Source organism: Mandrillus leucophaeus, unplaced genomic scaffold (assembly GCF_000951045.1).
Source record: "Mandrillus leucophaeus isolate KB7577 unplaced genomic scaffold, Mleu.le_1.0 Scaffold223, whole genome shotgun sequence".
Taxonomy (NCBI): Eukaryota; Metazoa; Chordata; class Mammalia; order Primates; family Cercopithecidae; genus Mandrillus; species Mandrillus leucophaeus.
Genome location: NW_012102288.1, coordinates 120,963 through 140,178, shown reverse-complemented (window position 1 = coordinate 140,178; position 19,216 = coordinate 120,963). Strand labels below are relative to the sequence as shown.

The following is a 19,216-nucleotide window of genomic DNA, read 5'->3' as shown; positions in this document are numbered from 1 at the left end:
AAGCTTTAGGAAAAGCCTGCTTTAGCTATTTCCAGCTCAACATCAATACCATTTTATTAAACTTACTTCAGAGATGTTTACAATTCTTGTATTGAAATACTGCATAATGAGTATGATATTTAGGAATGAATGAAGCAAGTTACATAAAAGATAGAAAGATGGTGGGAAATGAGGCTGGAGATCGAATACAGGGGCTACAATATGAAAGTGTTTAGAAAGCAAAGCTTTTGAATGCCATTCCAAGTTGTCTGGACTTTGAGATCACTCAAAATTGTTTTGAGGCACTGAAAATTATTAGGTAAGGTAGTGGCAAGATCAGATTTCTTTCCCAGAAATATAACTCTGTGGGGGCAGTGGAAGCAGATGCCAGAGAAAAGGTAGAGGCAAAAACACAAGATAATATCCTATTTCCTTAATTCTAATATGCTATTGATTGGAAGATGCACTATGAAATTCCTAACAGTCTTTGGAGTAGAAAAATAAAATACATATTCAATGATTCAGTACATAGCCATTGATTCTAAGATGTAACCAAATTAGGTTACAGAAATTATGGAAGTGTAAAAATGTCAATTAAAATATGTGTTAGTATTAAGTAGTTTTATAAGCCATTCAAGCAGTTATGAGGGATAGGAAAGGATAAAAGGGGATAAATTCAAGTAAAATTTGAAAGTTATGCTGAACAGGAAGCTCATCCCTCTGCTATTTCAATCACTATAATCTAAGTTTATGCTTTAGATAATCTGTAAATTTAATCAAGATGTGTGAAAATAAAATGTTCTTAAATGAACATAACACTGGAGAAGGTGGCTAAGGATGGAAAAGGAGAAAAAGTTTTAATACAAATGTAATGATTACAATAACATGCTAATATATAAATACATTGATTTTTGAAACCAAAGCATCTAGATGTGAGTAAATGGAAAATCCAAGCTATTTATTTACATGTTTTCCTTCTAAATGTGAAAAACAAAATAAAACAAATGCAAAACAAAACAAACCTCTCCTGCATTTCCAAATTATTATTTGGCCACAGCTACCACTTTATTGACAGAACCTTAACTTTCTATGTGGGCATTTTTATTTATTCACACTTTCCCTCCAGGACATTTCCATGCCTCTGTCTCTGCGATCTTCACACTCTGTTGCATTTCATGTTCATATGCTCTTCCCTATCTTGTGAGGGAACGCTGCTTTGATCTAGTCACACAGGGGACTACTTTCTCCAAAGCTAAAGCAATGGTTCTCAATTATGTTCCCTTAACTGTATACTTTAACATTCTAAAGCAGAGGTTGGTACACTAAGGCCCAGAGACCAAATTCAGCCTATCACTCTTTTACAAATAACATTGTATTAGCATACAGCCATGCCCATCTGTTTGCATACTTATCTATGGCTGCTTTTACACTACAGCAGAGTTGAGCGGTTGCAACAGAAATCATCTGACCCACAACACCTAAAATGTTATTATCTGGAACTTTACAGAAAAAGTTTGCCAACCCTTTCTAAAGAAGTCAAGCTACTTTTCCTGAGTGAGAAAAGGCCTCTACTGTCATGAATATGAACTGAATTCTCTTCTTTGACAAGTGGCCAAGGCCAGCTTCTGGACTTCTGCTCTTCTCTAGCAATCTATTACAGTGGTTCTCAACCTTGCCTGCACAGAATCACCTTGGTGCTTTAAAAAAGACAAACACTGATGCTTAGGATATGTTCCAAAACATTTAAACCAGAAACCTAGGGAATGAAATCCAACCACCAATATATTCTTTTATATAATTTTTAAAGTTCTATTATACTGCCAACATCAAAAATCATTCAACTATTAGCAATACTGCGTCACCTGGATTGCCATACTGATTCCTTTGTGTAAAAAGTTATATTACATGGACCTGACAGCATCTAACTAATCTCAGGAATTTCCTCACTACTATGCCATAATATTGTTGTTCAGCTTTGATTGCCTGGTGGTTAAGTTTTACCCAGACCCATTCCAAATAATTTCTACTTTTCTGAAGCTGCAAACTCCTATTGCTCCATTTATTTTTTTCATCTTATCCCTTACTTCTGGTTCAATGTTTTTGACTTAACTGAATACTTTAGTAGTTCTTTCAGCAAGAGTCTGAATGGTAGATGTTGCAGACTGTTTCGTCAGCAAATGGTTTTATTTCATCTTCATTCTTGAACAATAGTTTGACTAGGTATAAAATTCTATGTTGACAGTTATCTTGGCACATTGAATATATTATTTTACTGTCTCTGGTCTCAGGTATTGCTGATAGGAATTTTACTGTCAAGCTAATTCTTTTATGGTAATCTATTTTTTTCTCTACTGTTTTTGGGATTATCTGTTTCTATCTTATCTGCATTTTACTATTAGCTATCTCAGGATTTGCTATACTTCTTCAATATTAACATTAGTGCTTTTCCTAATTTCTAGAAAATTCTCAAGGTACTACCTTTTCAAACGTATTTCTCATATCTATTTTCTCTGTTTACTCCATATGGAAATTCTACTAGGCATTGTCTACTAACCTCACTTTTACAATTTCTATTAATTTATTTTTCTGGGCTTCATTCTTACAATTTTCTCAAATCTTAATTGCAGGTTAAGCTGCACTTAATCTGCTGTTCCCTTTGGTTACATGTAATTTGCTGTTCAATTAATCCATTCGCTTTTGTATTTTAATGAATATATTTCCACTTATAGATAATGTTTCGTTTTGTCAAATACTAATTTTGTTTTCTGTAAAAATCTGTTCTTATGGTCTTCCTTTGCCTCTATGAACATTTCACATGGTTAATTTATAATCATTTTCAGGTTGTTCTGTTACCTTCTGTTCTGCTATAGTTTTTTTTTTTTTCTGTTGTCTCCTGTGTTTGTTTTCCTTGTCTTAAGTTAGCTTGTTTTCTCATGTGCTTTATAGTTTTTATTGTGAGTGCCTTTTCATGGTAATTTTAGTTTCTGTAGGAATTCTATGAGCATCTTGAATTATTTAAATGATCTTATCAAAAGAATCTGATTGCTTTCTGCCCTTACGCTGTGGAATTTATCAATTCTTGAACAAATTTCTACCTTAATTTCTCAATTTGGGTTTCCACAATACTCATGTGTCACAAATCCACAACCCATAAAAATAGCTGGCATGAATCTCAATGACTGTGCATTGGCAAGGAGGTGCTGCCAGACTCCAAGACATAGTTCCAAATTCATACCTTAGCAGAACATCGAATTTTTCTCATGTAGATATTAAAATCCCATTACCACACTACTAGGGACTCTTTCTGGGATAGATACCCCCATATGCTTCTGTGGTATCAGCCTACATGATTACTACATTTTCATTGATGAAACCTGAGACTTTTTTTTTTTTTCTGAGCTAGGTGATATGTTTTAAAAGTTATAAATTTTGTGTGTGTGTAATGAGAATGGAAAAGGGGGTCTATGGATTAGCTAAGTCCTCCATAGTCCCTCTCGCTCATCATTATGCCCATAACCCCAGGATCAACCCTAAAGTTCCTCATGTATATTACAAGCTTGATGCATTCACATAGCGTATTTAGTTAAACATGTCTGAAGTGGTCATCGTCCTTATTTCTCTCACATAAACCTGTTTCCCCTGCATTTGCCATTAAAAAAAATTACATAGTTATTCTCAGGGTCAGTCCTGCTAAGTCACTTGATGGTCACCTTTGTGAACTTATTCCATAACCAAAGGTTAGCTGATTCCTCCCCTCTAGCCTCTGCGGCATTTAGCCTCTGCCAGCAGCACCTTGAGTGTACAGAACCATTCCCAAGAACCCTCTCCTAAGTGCTCTCCTTGTTTCTAGTCCCATGTCTCTCCATTTTGCTTTAATTTCCAATGTCAAAATTATATTCTTAGAGCATGGGTCCGATTACATATTTTTCTTTGAAAATCTTTAATGGCTTGCTATTTTTTACTGAATAAACTGGTGTTCAAATTTAGCAATCTGTGAAACTCCAATCTAACCTTCTACCTTTCTCTTACTATACATCCACAGAAACTTTATTTCAATAAAAAGTAAACTTCTTTCTATTACCCAAATCTTTCCTGAGATTTCTCTTCACTGTGTCTTTGCTCTTTGTAGGTTCCCTGCCCAGACTGAAAAAGCCATTATTTTGATTATGTTTCCATATATTCATACATTTTTAATGACTTCATTGTACTGGTAACTTCTTTATGAAATTTCTCTAAATCACCCCAGAGATTAGAATTACTTTAAAATTAAATAGTATGTATCTTTATCTCTCTTAATGTACTTATTGGTTTCGGCAGTACAATAATTATTTTTGAACATATTATATTTTCCCAGTCTGCTAAAAACTCTTTGAAGTTATGCTGAATTTTCATTTTCATAGCCCACATGGTATCACAAGACAGTACATTGTTTAAAACAAATATAGCTGCCCCTCAGTGTTTGTGGGGGATTCTCCCTATATACTTTAAATCATCTCTAGATTACTTGTAATACCAATACAATGTAAATACTATGTAAGTAGTTGCTATATTGTATTTTTATTCTTATTTTAAATTTTTTAAAAAATATTTTGGATTCATAGTTATCCCTACATGTAGAACCCGTGGATATTGAGTGCCTACTATATTCAATTGCTATTTCTTGTATGAATTAATACACAAATATGTTAGTTAAAATGTCATTTTCACCTTCTGAATATTTGTCTAAGACATTCCTAATTTTTAAAGTAAAAAAATAGGTAAGGGTTATTTATGTTCTAAATCCTGTAGCCAGAAATAATAGCACATATCTGAGAGATCAGAACTTGAAATCCATTTTTTAAACATTATTCAGATGGCATAGTAATCATCAATCATATTGAAATTAATCTTGCTAAAATTAACAAAAAACAGCATTACAATAAATCCTGTGGAAATGAATATGAATTGTTTTATTTGTATTTGTGCTTGTTGAGGTCATTTTTTAACAGTCTGTAAAAACATGATATAAAACAACACTTGAAGTGTTTCAGTCTTTAATAACCTTACCTAGAAGAACTAAATCACGAAAAAGAATCTACAGTTAGGCCCTATCCCAGCCTACCTTCTCACAATTATCCCATGTTCTTCCAATCATCCTGGCAAAAATTGAAACAAAAAGTATAAATAAAAGCCATGTATAAATGTCACAAACATTTGGAGTGGAGTCAACTATTGCTTATCCTCAGAAAGGAACAATGCCAGGAGTGATGAAATTACATGTAATCTCAAATAAAGGGAATTAAGATATATAAACATAGGAGCTACTTTGCTACATTCATGTGGAATACACCATTCTATAAGCAACACAAAACAACATGCCATTATTATTAAGTGAATGAACAATACATTTTGAGAGCCTGTAATACATTTATCACTGTGGATAATATAAAAATTAAAGACTGTTTCATGGCATCAAGGAGTAATTCTGCTAAGATTCAATTTTTGCTTTAGAATACTTGGCCGATTTTATTTATCCTAAGCCTACTGTTAGAATACCATGTATTAAAAATATCTTCTGTATAAACTGTGATCTCTCTATAAATACATGCAAAGTTTAAACAAAATTTTCATGTCATACCTTACTTTACATATAGTTTTGTTCCTAAAACTGTATATGCCTGTGAGGTTAATTAATTTATCTGCTTAGTTCCTGACGAAACTAAGAAGTAAATTTGTATTCAAATTAGAATTCAAATTAGAATTTTAGGGTTTTCTTGGAAAGAAAATGGCATAACCTCCTTCAGCAGTTCATCCTTGGAAAAGTTGCTGTATAAAATATTTAAACATATGTGGGGCTAGACATTTGCTTACAATTTTGTAATCTCCACAATAAATCCATTTTACCAATGGAAAACCTGAACCTCAAGTAAATTAAATAGGTTGCAGAATACAAATAGAGTAAACTGCTGAACTAGGCTTTAAAACCAAACTGTCTGTCCAACTTGAAGGCTGGGTCTTTCTACTACATCAAATGAGCTGTTTGCAATGAGAAAGCTTCCTGTGTCAAGCTCAGATTCCTACACTACAAGCTCGGACCTGGGAAGCCAGACATAGAGACTGGTTCAGACTAACTTTTAAATTATCTTTACCTTGATCTTATTTTCTGCCATACCTTTTAAAACTTTCTATACCTTTTTGCTCTATTTGTCTTTCCACTCTAATTGATAAACTACCTCATTTGATCCTTTGTGTTTTTGCCTCTTAAAATGATGAATCCTTGGAGTAATTTTTAATTAAATGGCCTCAGTCCCACCCAGAGCCATGTGGAAAGATGTTAAGAGTCCCATACTGGTAGAGTAGCCTTCCCTTATCTAAGCTTTTAATTTCTGCAGTCTCAGTTATGTGCAGTCAACCATGGTCTGAAAATAAGAAATGGAAAATTCCAGAATAACCACTTCATAAGTTTAAAATTGTGGGGCACTCTGAATAACATGATGTGATCTCATATCATGTTGTTTGAGATGTGACTCTTCCCTTTGACCAGCATATCCATGCTGTAGATGCACCCAGCCCATTAGCCACTTAATGGTTCTCTCAGTTATGAGATCAAGTGTATCTCAGTACTTGTGTTTAAGTAACCCTTATTTTACTTAATGATGGGACCAAAGCCTAAAAGTAGTGAAGTTGGCAACTTGGATACACCAAAAAGAATCTGCAAAGTGCATCCTTTAAGTAAAATGGGGAAAGTTTTCAACTTAAAAAAATATTGTATGTTGAGGTTGCTAACATCGATGGTAAGAATATTAAACTCCTATCAATAGAATTGTGAAGTAGGAAAAAATAATTTCATTCTGGTTTTGCTGTCGTACCTCAAACTACAAAAATCACAGCCACGGTATGTGATAAGCTCTTAGTTAAGATGGGAAAGACATTAAATTTGTGTGTGGAAAACATGAACAGAAAACATGTTCTGACTGAGGATCATGTGTTGTACCAGAAAGCATTGAACCTGTAAGACTTCAGCAAGGGATCTCCTGAAACTGGTGACCCCAAGCCATTACTGCAGGCAAAGGGTATTTACACAGATTCAGGAATAGGTTTGGACTCAAACATGCAAAAATTACTGGAGAGGCTACATCTGCAGATTAAACTTTATTATACATATGTATGTAAAGGATAAAAACAGTATATATAGGGTTTGGTATAATACTATCCACATTTTCAAGCCTCCACTGGGGGTCTTGGAATACATCTCCTGCAGACAAGGGGGACTACTGTAGGTATTCTTTGGGACAATTCTAAATGGGACCTGCCTTGCAGACTCCCTGCTCCCCAAACCCTCAAGCTAAATCCAACTCAAAATCTGAGTATGTTCCCAATGATCTGGGCCAGACACTTCGGGTAATATTTCAGGTTCCATTTTATGATGACTTATATTGTTTGTTCTTCAGAAGAGATTTGTAAAATAGTCTCTCTTTTAAATAGCATGATTATGTACAAAATGTTATTTTATTCACCAAATTAAACCAATGTAGTTCCAGAGACTTTTCTCAGCGTTCTGTATTTCCCGACTTTTGACTCTGTCTCTAACTAGCCAAGCTCTCAAATTTTTAATGATCCACTTAAATCTCTGAGACCTGAAACCTACATCACTGTGCAGTTTGTTCTCTTATGTTAAATATGAAAGACATTTCATTTCATAGCTCCCACATATTTTATTTTATAAACTTCAATAGCATGTCTGCTTATAAAAACAATAAAAAAGCATCAATGTTAAATTCAGCTACTAGAAATGAAACTAATTTTGCCTGTTTGATCTAGTGCTAACACTTTAATTGCCACTTTTTTTTTATGACCTATCCACTCAAAATATTTAGCTTCTAGGTTGTCTGTATAGTTGATTGATGAGTGTAGAAGTGAGAATTTCAGAGGACTGACCACATGAAATGATGGGTGGAAAAGGCATTCCAAAGATCAGTAAGTTTGAGAAACTCAGTCCAACACAGCCATCTTCCAGCCCTAGTTTAAAGAAGTTCTATATTTGGAGGGCCTGGTTAACAAGGATAACTATGTTTAATCCAGGTGTCTGCAAATTTTTGAACCATGAATTCTCCCCTTACCTTTACCTCCACTACTGTTTTAATTTTAATGTAACCCTACTCAACTTGTTGAGTAATGCTTTGGGAGAATCTGATTAGATATTTCCAAGGTAGAGCTCTGAGCTTGACCCATTTCAATCCCTAACTACATTTTTAAAATAAGTTTTTGATTCAATTTTGAATTAATTGAGGAATGCCTAAGATTAAGTATGTTTTCTACTGAATTATATTGAAAAAATTGAATAAGATTAAATACAAATTTATCGAATGCTTAGTATTTCCGAACTTTATTCAGAGTACTTCTTCCAGGTATGCTTTGTGTTCTAATTTCATATGAATAGTGTTTCTAAATAAAAGTAAATTTGTAAATGCTTTTAAGGAATTCATAGCAAAGTTAATCTCATGATAAAACCTTCTAAATGTTCATTTTTCTATTTCATATGTTGCACAACTCTCTTTTCATATTTATTAAATTCACTTTGTTACATGCTTGTTTCACATTGACATCATATATAATGAAAGAAAAAGCATGTAAACAATAATTTTAAATTATTGTAAGTGACTGTATGGACTATGGACATATACCATTCAACCACTATCTGTGCTGAATTAATTTCACACCTTAGGGACACCATTAACTTTCTTGAAATTATTTGCATAAATTACAATTCTACTTCTTGCCCAGGTATGGCAAGGTATACTCTAGCAAGAGAATATTTAATAACAAAAAAGCATTAATGCTAATTTCATGAGAAATGATTAAACACATTCTTACCTCAAAATGTCTAAATGAAAGCTATTTAGACACAACTGCACAAACCCAGCTTACAAATATTAACTGCTGCTGGGTATGTGCTATTCTGGCACACAGCAGTGCCAGAATAATATATAAAGCTTAAAAGTATAAACCCTTAAACAAACCATATGTATGAAAGAAAATAGCTTTAACATATGTCTTATTTTTAGAGTTTTATGTACCATATTTTGGTGGTACATAATGATTGAATCATTCTTCCAGACCTAGGCCTCAATTGAACAATAGAATTTGGAAAGGAACTTCTGCGGGCAGCTTCTTGCTGCCCACTTACAAGAATATGATGCTATAAATGCAAGTGTACCATGGAGGCAGATCATCCAATGGAAGGGATTTGATGCTCTGTCATAAGAAATGCTGGCTACTAGTCACAGTGTACTTAAAAATGGAGCCCTAAGTAAGGAGACTCATTATCTCACTCAGTAACACTGCTATCTTCAGGGTCAGGATCTGAGTCCATACTGAGATTCTACATTAGACAAGGAGAACAGGAAACACAAACTCAATGCAATGTGACCTAGATGATTTGGCTAACCCAGCAAGTAGGTTGCAAGTTTTTGAATAAATGTGTTTAGTTATAAATTATCTCTCAAAGGGAAAAAATAGTGTTTTAAAGGAGAATACTGTGCCCTGACTTCATGGCACTTGGGAAGATTGCCATTTTAAAGGACGAGAATCACATAGAGCTGAACCAGTTAAAAAAAAAATAAGAAGAAGAAATAAGAAATAAAAAAATAAGAAGTTTCTTACATTAAGGATCTTTCATCAAAGAAATTCTTCATGATTATATGTAATGCAATCCCTTTTGGAAGCATTTAAGACCAAATTAAATTTTCACTGGTTTTGGATAAGAAGAAAGTCAATAGTAAGAAAAATAGTAGCTGAAGAGATGGATAAAATGAAAACCCTAGATTAATTACAGTTCTAGGAAAATCTGACTCCTTACCTCCTCCTAAATACTAAGCTCATTTTATTAATAAATTATAACTAAAATATGACATTATCACACCTGACAATTGTCTTTGTTTTCTGTATCTAAAAGTAATCAATGCTTGTCTATATTAGTTGAAAAAAAATTCAACCTGTTACAATTCACTTTAAAATTTTGTAATTGTTAAAACGATGAATTAATAATTTTGTATGGCTCCTACGAAAATTGTTAAATATACTCTTCTTTGAACTTTCAGTATAAGCTTTCAGAAGGTTAATCACAAATCAAATGATTCCAGGCCACTTTATATGAGAAGTATAAGATGTGATTATGTAAAGAAACTTTCATGGTTTATGCTTTAATATACAAACCTGCTGACCTTGTAATTTTATACGTTCTATTTATAATCATTTTAACCATGAAATTAATAATGGCAACTTACTGAGAATTTTCTTTTTAAATTAACACTCTCACAAAGAGTGAGCATGTGATTAATGTCATTTCAATAAAGAGAAGCTGATAATCACTTTAGACAAAAAATAATAAATTCCGAACATCTTATATATGAAAGCACTACTTGCTATCTTGAAGAATTTCAATTTTAAAAGGATCCTAGCAAGCCAATAGATATTTCTTTCAATAAATACCATTGATAAAAGGAAAATAATCACATTTGTCATAGGCTTTTATTTTTCTTTGCCTTCTTAACCTTTTAAAATTTAGACAGTTATTAGAAAAATTATCTAGATTTAAAAAAAGTCACATGGACTGCACCTTAAATAATAAAATCCATACTGCAGATATTTCATTTTGCATTCACATATAATGTATATGTGCCAGTAGTTAGCTGACTCTGCATTTTATGTCACTGATTTGGCATAGTATCTTTTCACAATGTGCCCCAGATGTTATGTACAGTTCTCAGCATGTGTTAAAAATGTGTACATATGCATGTGTTGTGTGTGTGTTTCAGTGCGTGTGTGGCAGAATTTAACAATAGCCTTCATAACTGTAATAAAAGCTACTATTTGGACTATATGAAAGTTTACTATTTTATAAAAATTGAAATAATTTTAGTGAGCTTTTATAAAATGTCTACTGCTTTATGGCCTTTAAAGCTGACAACTGACGACGTAAATTTTCTGGATGATTATCAAGTATATGTTGATGCAGCTGTTGCCACGCAAGACATGCTGAAGCATCTACTGCAGTTTCAACTAGTTGAGCATGGCTCCTTTCCTTAAATAGGTACTAATGGCTTATAACTTACAATGGTGAATACCTAAAATCGAGATTGCCAGTAAAAATAAAATCTTATTTCAACTTTGTATAAATTGTGGGGAGGAAGAAGATATTTTCAACTACACAAATAGCTACTGAACTCAAATGTGGAAAGGCATATTTCTGAAAATGACAGTGTTTCAGAAAATTCAGGAATTGTACTCCAAAGGAACAAAATCCACATTGGAAAACATACATGTATCTACAGTATAATTCTACACTAAAGTCTCCACTCTACTCTGCTCATTTGGTTTGACCATGGGTCACTTCTTGTTCATCAAAGCCTGGAAAGCTTTTTAAGCCACAGCACGATTAGAAGTTGTCATTTTTCTGATGAGGCAATATTATTTGTCAAACAATGAGTATTAAGAGGGTTTAAGATTTTTATTAGCCCAATTATATTAACTATTCCATTTTACAAGAGAAAGCTAAGATGACAAAAAGTTACTTCCTACAACTTATATTTGCATCCATCTTTCAACACTAAAAAAACTGTTCCTATTTTTGAAGAGCAAGCCACATAAGCACTTTACTTCTTATAGTCACATGCTTTTTAACTGTCCAGTGAGAATTGCTTTATTCTAAAGTTTGTACTCCACACTTTAAACACATATTGAACTAGAATAGGGTCTTCATCTTTCTCTTTATTTTTAAAAAATTGAGACAACTTATTTATATTTGAATTGAGAAACCGATAGCATATCTCTCCTTTTTGATTGTGGTTATGTAACTTTGGCCTGAAAAATAGATATCCTTTATTTTATGTCTTTGGAAATACATTATCTTGGATTTTATATTTTTCTCATATAGTCCTTACATGATATGTATTTATCTTAATTACAAAAGTAATTTCAAATTTTAGAAAGTCAGGTAGACTTACTATGGAGGACAGGAAAAATAAATTATAAATAGAAAACAAACCAACAAAATATTTTACTAGGTATAGTCTAACTCTAATTGCTTCCCCAAAACACCTTGGTTGAAATTCCAATCATTTCAATAATACTGTCAGCCAAAATTGACTCACTTGTCTTTCTCATTAACTGATGAATCTTTCCTGCTACTATGAACTTTGCTCACCTCAACTAAGGGAAGTACAGCCTGCACCCAAATCCATCCCCAGCTTTCAACCTTCTATTACCAATCTCTATACGTGTTAACTTGCTCAGATGTGTGTTCATCATATCTCCATATGTATGAAATTAATAGAAAAAAATAGCTAATGTCTTAGAAACATTCTTCCTTAAGTAACAAACACACACAAAAATGCATTATAGGTTTCACAGCACACAGGCCTGGTTATAATACTTGAGGCAACTATTGGTCCTGGAAGTAGTCAAGCACCAAGGCAGATTTTTCCCTCTCTCCTTCCTCCCTCTATATCTCTCATCACGCTAGGAGCCTCCTTTTTCCATTTCCACTTTCTACTACTCTGTCCTGTCACTGATTTGCATGTGGCTCCATCCTAGGAACCCCAAAATAGTGAACTCAGTGACAAAAATCACATAATTTTTCAATACAAGTAACCATGTTTGGTATTCCATTTCTGAACTCCTGAGAGAGAAAATTAGGTTTGTGGAAATTAGATTTGGGTCAGTTTTTCTTTTCCATGTCCTGTAATCAACAGCTCTTAGAATGAACAGCCGATAAGTTTCTACAAGAAAAAGGCAAGGCGAGGAGAAAAGGATTGATATCTCTGATACCCCTAAATTTACAGAAATCATATATAATAGAAAATAGTAGAGAACTGAAACTTTATATTTATCTTCTATAAGCAATTTATCAAGTATTTTTAAATGGTGTTCTGCAAGATGCTGTTGGAGGTGCTTTGGGATCACCCAGAGGAAGTACAGAAGTCAGCCACTGAGGGGGAGAAAGAATGGGTAAAATGATTTCCTAGAGCAGCTCAATTTTATGTCTGCTGTATTCTATTGAAGTTCTAAATAAAATACTCTTTGAAGAAAAAGTCATGTTTTTAAAAAAAATTTGAAAACCACATTACATAATTCTTTTCCGAAAGATGTGAGTTTATACCAACTTATCAGCACATGTAGGCTGAGATGAGAGGCTGCATTTGGGTGACAGAGTGTTAAAAAAATAGTTAATAATGCCAGATTTGCATGCTAGTTCCTCTGATTTCAATTGCATTACACATTCCACAAGCTAGATACTCACTAATAATCATCAATGATGTTAATGAGATGTAACTATATAGTGATTGCCCTGATTAAAGTAGAAATACGATATTCTATGTATATTTTTATAAATGATATAAGAATCTCTAGATAATTTACGAGTAAGCTTTAACAATAAACATTGACAAAACAGAATTTGTGGGATTTCATAAGTACCCTCGTGCTGGAATATTCATGTGTCTTGCAGACTTAACAACCTCCTCAAACTTTCCCATACTTTCTTCAATGGAACAGTTAATATTCTTCTTGCTAAAGGATTCAGATGCAGCTCCAAAAACTGATATCTCAGTAGCTCCAGCAGCAACCTGAAAAACATAATTTAAAGCCAAAGCTAATAATTTCAAAAATGTGAATGGTAGTGGTAGAAGAAAGATTAACTACTTTATGAAGGCATACATGTATTCTTTAATATTTGCCTTAGAATTTAAAATTGGATTCTTCTCATCTTGCCACATATACTCTTTCAAAATGTAAGAATATTTTATAGTAACAGAATAATCCACAAACTGCAGTATTCATAAGTCTATGAGGCACAAAAACACAATGAGGATGTTCTATTTAATTATGCCTTTTATAAATTATGTATTATCTTCAGAAATACTGTAACCCCAATTATGGAAAATACTAGCACCCCAATAAAACCCTTATCCTCCATGAAAAAATATTTTCAAACCAATTATTAAAATGGAAGATATTAAATACTTTGTTTTTCTTCTCTTCCTACAATCCAACAGAAAAATATTTTTCCAACTCATCATTTAGATTTTGCCCCCAGTTTTTCTTTGATCTCCTAATCTAGCTTTTATTTTTTTGTATCCTGATTTCTACAGCCATACTCTTGTGTACCTAATGCTTTGATCCTTTTGCCAGTCTTTAAATCCAAAATATTAATCTAATCAACTTCCTTTTTGTACTTTTTGTCAATTTTATTCCTTCCTCCAGGCTCTCCAGTGACTTGTTTTTCAAATGTCAAGCCTCTTAGTCGTTTAGCTAGATGTTTAAGATCTTCCGTTAATATATTTCTAGCACTTTGCCTATGTTCTCCCCTCTTGCTAATCCCCTGTTAATACATGGTGGGAGACTGGGCACGGTGACTGATGCCTGTAATCCCAGCACTTTGGGAGGCCAAGGCAGGCAGATCACAAGGTCAAGAGATCAAGACCATCCTGGCCAACATGGTGAAACCCCGTCTCTACTAAATATACAAAAATTAGCTGGGTATGGTGGCATACATCTGTAGTCCCAACTACTTGGGAGGCTGAGGCAGGAGAATCACTTGAACCTGGGAGGTGGAGGTTGCAGTGAGCCGAGATCACGCCACTGCACTCCAACCTGGTGACAGAGCCAAACTCCATCTCTAAAATAAAATAAAATAAAATAAAATAAATACATGGGGAGAGAAAAACCTAAAAGCTATCTTTTCATCTTTCCTCAAACATTTAAAAAATACTGGCTTCTATGCCTGTATCCAAAATAAATTTCCAATTTCTAAAATAAAAACCCTGTTAGTGAACATCTACTATTTGTCTGTTTTGTTTTTAGTACTATGGATGTGCTTTTTGTCATCTACAAACAGCTGTGTAAACTAAGTGTTGTTATGCACATTTTATAGATGAAACAGCTGTAGCACAAAAAAGGTAAATACTTGGCATGATATCACAGAGGGAGTAAAAGTTCTGGAGTCACATTTTGAGCACAGAATTGCTTGACTCCCAAGTCAAGATTAGTTCCACTCCAGTGCTTGCCCCTCTGAGTTAACATGAGAGTGTCCTTTCAGTACCTTCTTCAAGGTAAGATACGTTCTTACTTTGTTAGGATTAGTAGATGACACCAATATTTACAATTTTGTAAATGACTTTTTAAACAATGCAATAAAAATTTTATCAAATCAAACCCAAGGGAAAAATAAATGGTTCTAACAAAATACAGTGTATGATTAATACCCCACAACCTCAACTTTACATAATACAGTTTCACATAATGAATATTTTTCATTAATATTCATTAATATCAGAAATAGCTGCTGTAAAACCTATGCAATAAGCCCATATAAGGATAACACCTTAAAATTGAAGAGGATCGTCTCATATATATAATTATTAAAGCTTTATTTAAATTATATAAATTTTTAAATCACAGAGGATCAAAAGAAACAAACCAGAAGATAAATAGGGAAAGTAACTACAGCCAGATAACATGACAATTAGTTTTCACCCAGAGAGAGAAAATAAGACACAAAAAGCTGATCAACAAAGGCTGACAAAAATAATTACCAAATTCAACAGTAATAACTATACAAATTACATTGAAAAATGCTTAGTGTTCTATATTACTTAAGAAGAAGCACAAAATACACTTCTAAAAAATTTCACAAAAATGCAGAATTTTACTTTTGTGTTTTGACTTTTGAACAGTGAAGCTGGAAGAGCCAGCTATATAGACCACTTTAGTCCCCAGCAATGCTGTGAGGACATGGAGCTCTATGTCTTCATGTTAGTACATTAGCATAGTATTTATATTACAGGTGAGTTACACATGACACAACTTTAACTTTATAAATATCTTTAAAACAATAAGAGGCATATCAATTTTAGAAATATAAGTAGCTCACTTACAGCACGGTGAAAACCCTGAAGATTAGGAGTAAGGACAGGATAGCGAACTCCTGGATATTGATGAATGCCTTTCATTACTTCAGTGTGATCAGCCATCTTAAATACATAATAGTTACATGTAAATGTGTGACTTTGAGTATGTTACCAAGAATCATTTTAGTTTCAGGTAGGTTATATTTACATAGGCAGAGTCTTTAAATTAATATCTGAAATAAAAAAAATTATGCCAGTGAATGTAAAGGAAATTAGTTCTCAGTCTCATAGATGTATAATAAGTAGAGATGAGTTTAACTGTTTTACAGAATGGGATCTGGCAAAATGAGTTATTATAGATAGGAATTCAGAACTTTACTATTTTCACTTGACCAATCTTTATTCCCTTCCTTTCATTTCATGGTCCAAGGCTGAAATATTTCTGAGATTGGGGAGAGTTGGAAAGACAATATGCTATTCATTTACCATCCATATGAAAATTTTATGTCCAAATAATTTTCAGTGTATGAAATTTTACAATGGTTAGTAAAATGTAAATTACACATATTCTTTAGAACAGTTTAACAAGGCTGAGATCCCAGAAAGTTATTTGGTGAGCATTGGTGTTTTAGTTAGTAATAGTTATAAAGCTTTATGTAACACTATCATAGTATTACCACATGTTCTCATATGTGAACAAATTAATACAGTAGATAGAGTTTTCACCTGAAAAATTTAACCTACCCTGTCAACACTTTGTTTTCTGTATCTCTAAAAAGCTCAACTTTGAATTAAAATATCAAATTTACCAGTTTGCCACAAAGTCTAAGAATTAGCTTCTTAAAACAACAACTATTAATCAGATCCCATAATCATCACACAGAGAAATTACCGTTGACATAGCCATGAACCTTGCATATTTAAAAATAATAAATTATGGCATGAACAATAAATATGAAGAATAACATATAAGCAGTGGAAAGTATACAAAATGAACATGGAAAAAGCTGTGAAAACATACCAAACCAAAATTGGAATCCTCAATATAGAAATGCAGAAAAAGCCTTTTGGGTTTTCTTTATATAACTTGGCTTGCTATTATCAGAATGCATTATTTTTAAATTAAAAAAATTAAAAGCAAATAAATCCAAACAAAAAATGCTTTTAAAATATAGCTAAACACATTTGACAAATATTATAATTTTAAATATAACAATACATGTTATGATATTTACCCTTATTGATACATTCATCTGGTCAACTCTCAAATGCCAGCAGAGTTAAATTTAATGCTTTCAATTAGTATAATTCAGATTACTTAGATGAGTTTTAAAATACATATAAATTTGAAATTAAACAAGATACAAAAAAGTACCTTCCTTTGACTGACATCATGCCTTATTACATTTAAGCTTTCATGTTTCATTCATAAACACATTTATTTGTGTTTACCAGGTGATCCTTTCTCGCTTATTTCTATAATACTGTATCCACTATCCTCTGCCTCACCCATTCCCATCTTCCAAACACTATCTACCACATTCACTTATAATGCATAAAAGTGATATCTCTCATTTCATTCTAAATCTATCTGACTTTAATCTAGCTGTTTATTGAGCCCCTACTATGTCCAAAGCTCTGCGCTAGGTCCTGTGGAAAATAAAAATACAGACCTTACTTTCCTGTGGGAAAATGAGGTTATTGTGCTGAAGTAGTTAGTAGTATAGTCGGGGAGACAAAACAGATACACATGGAAGGTTAACAATTCAAAGAAATATACTGGTTGTAAATGAGATCACAGATTTTAGAGTTCAGAATGAATAAAGGTTGGTATGGTCTATAATAGTCTGGGAGAGTTTGAAAGAGCACATGCGATAGAAACTACAGTCCTTGACTGTGGCATTGTTCCAACAAAAAATGGTCACGTCAATATTTCTGGTTCTATATGTTCTTCTGAGATCTCACTACTTTTCACAAAGAGGTAGACGTTATTTACTCTTTTCCTTGAAGCTGGGTAGGCTGTGATTCCTCCAACTCTTAAAGTGTAGTGGAAATCATACTATATGACTTCTGAAGCCAGGTTATAAAAAAGGATACAGCTTCCATATGGCTTTCTCTTTTGGGGAAAGCCACAGTAGGGAAATCAGCCAACATCCTGTAAGAAAGCCCAAATTAGCCTACGCAAAGAGGCCACATAAGGAGACTCTCATGCAGAACCCATGTGAAGAGGAACTGAGGCCCCCAGCCAATAGTCAGTGTAACCCCTAAATTTGTGATTGAAGTAGCCTCCAGATGACTTTTGCCTCCAGCATTTGAGTCATCCAACTGAGGCTCTAGACACTGAAGACCAGAGACAACCTGTCCCCCATGTCCTCTTCAAATCCTGGCCCACAGAATTAGTAAGCATAACAAATGTTTACTTGCACCACTAAGTTCTCAGGTAATTCATTTTACAGCTATAAAAGCTGGAACACTGAAAAATCAATAGGGTTGAAAAAGAAAGATGGACAGTTGCATAAGTGGTAACATATTATTTGGCTAGAGAAGATTATTAGTGAACAATTGGGGATGAGCTTACAAATGAAGAGGAAACCACACACTTTGATGTGTCTTTGAGGTAGGTTCACGTTTAGTACAAAGATTCTGATTTATCTTGAAGGCAATAGAAAGTCATGGAGAATGGGTGTTGAGAAAGGATAAAACTGGACTAAAGGGTACATAACGAAATGAAGGCAGAAACAAAGATGTTCTTTGAAACCAATGAGAACAAAGACACAACATACCAGAATCTCTGGGACACATTTAAAGCAATGTATAGGGGGAAATTTATAGCACTAAATGCCCACAAGAGAAAGCTGGAAAGATTTAAAATTGACACCCTAACATCACAAAAGAACTAGAGAAGCAAGAGCAAACACATTCAAAACTAGCAGAAGGCAAGAAATAACTAAGATCAGAGCAGAACTGAAGGAGATAGAGACACAAAAAAAGCCATCAAAAAATCAAAGAATCCAGGATCTGGTTTTTTGAAAACATCAAAAAAATTGATAGACTGCTAGTAAGACTAATAAAGAAGAAAAGAGAGAAGAAAAAAATTAAAAAAAGAAGCAGTAAAAAATAATAAAGGGGATATCACCACCTATCCCACCGAAATATAAACTACCATCAGAGAATACTATAAACACCTCTACACAAACAAACTAGAAAATCTAGAAGAAATGGATAAATTTCTGGACACATACACCCTCCCAAGATTAAACCAGGAAGAAGTTGAATCCCTGAATAGACCAATAACAGGCTCTGAAATTGAGGCAATAATTAATAACCTACCAACCAAAAAAAAGTCCAGG

At 33.4% G+C, this 19,216-nt stretch overlaps 1 protein-coding gene across 4 annotated transcripts in view; it reads right to left on the bottom strand.

Annotated features, from left to right (window-relative positions):
* HMGCLL1 (3-hydroxymethyl-3-methylglutaryl-CoA lyase-like 1) overlaps positions 1-19,216 on the bottom strand; it is a 169,689-nt gene that overhangs the window by 89,471 nt on the left and 61,002 nt on the right. For 2 of the 4 annotated variants that reach the window (XM_011981275.1, XM_011981276.1), the window contains 2 exons: positions 15,894-15,989; positions 13,435-13,583 (listed from right to left, as the gene is read on the bottom strand). The exons of 1 other annotated variant lie outside the window; for it this stretch is intronic. In XM_011981275.1, coding sequence (XP_011836665.1) covers positions 13,435-13,583; positions 15,894-15,989 — 245 coding nt within the window. The remainder of the gene's footprint in view (positions 1-13,434; positions 13,584-15,893; positions 15,990-19,216) is intronic. One more of the 4 variants, XM_011981277.1, reaches the window with a different exon arrangement.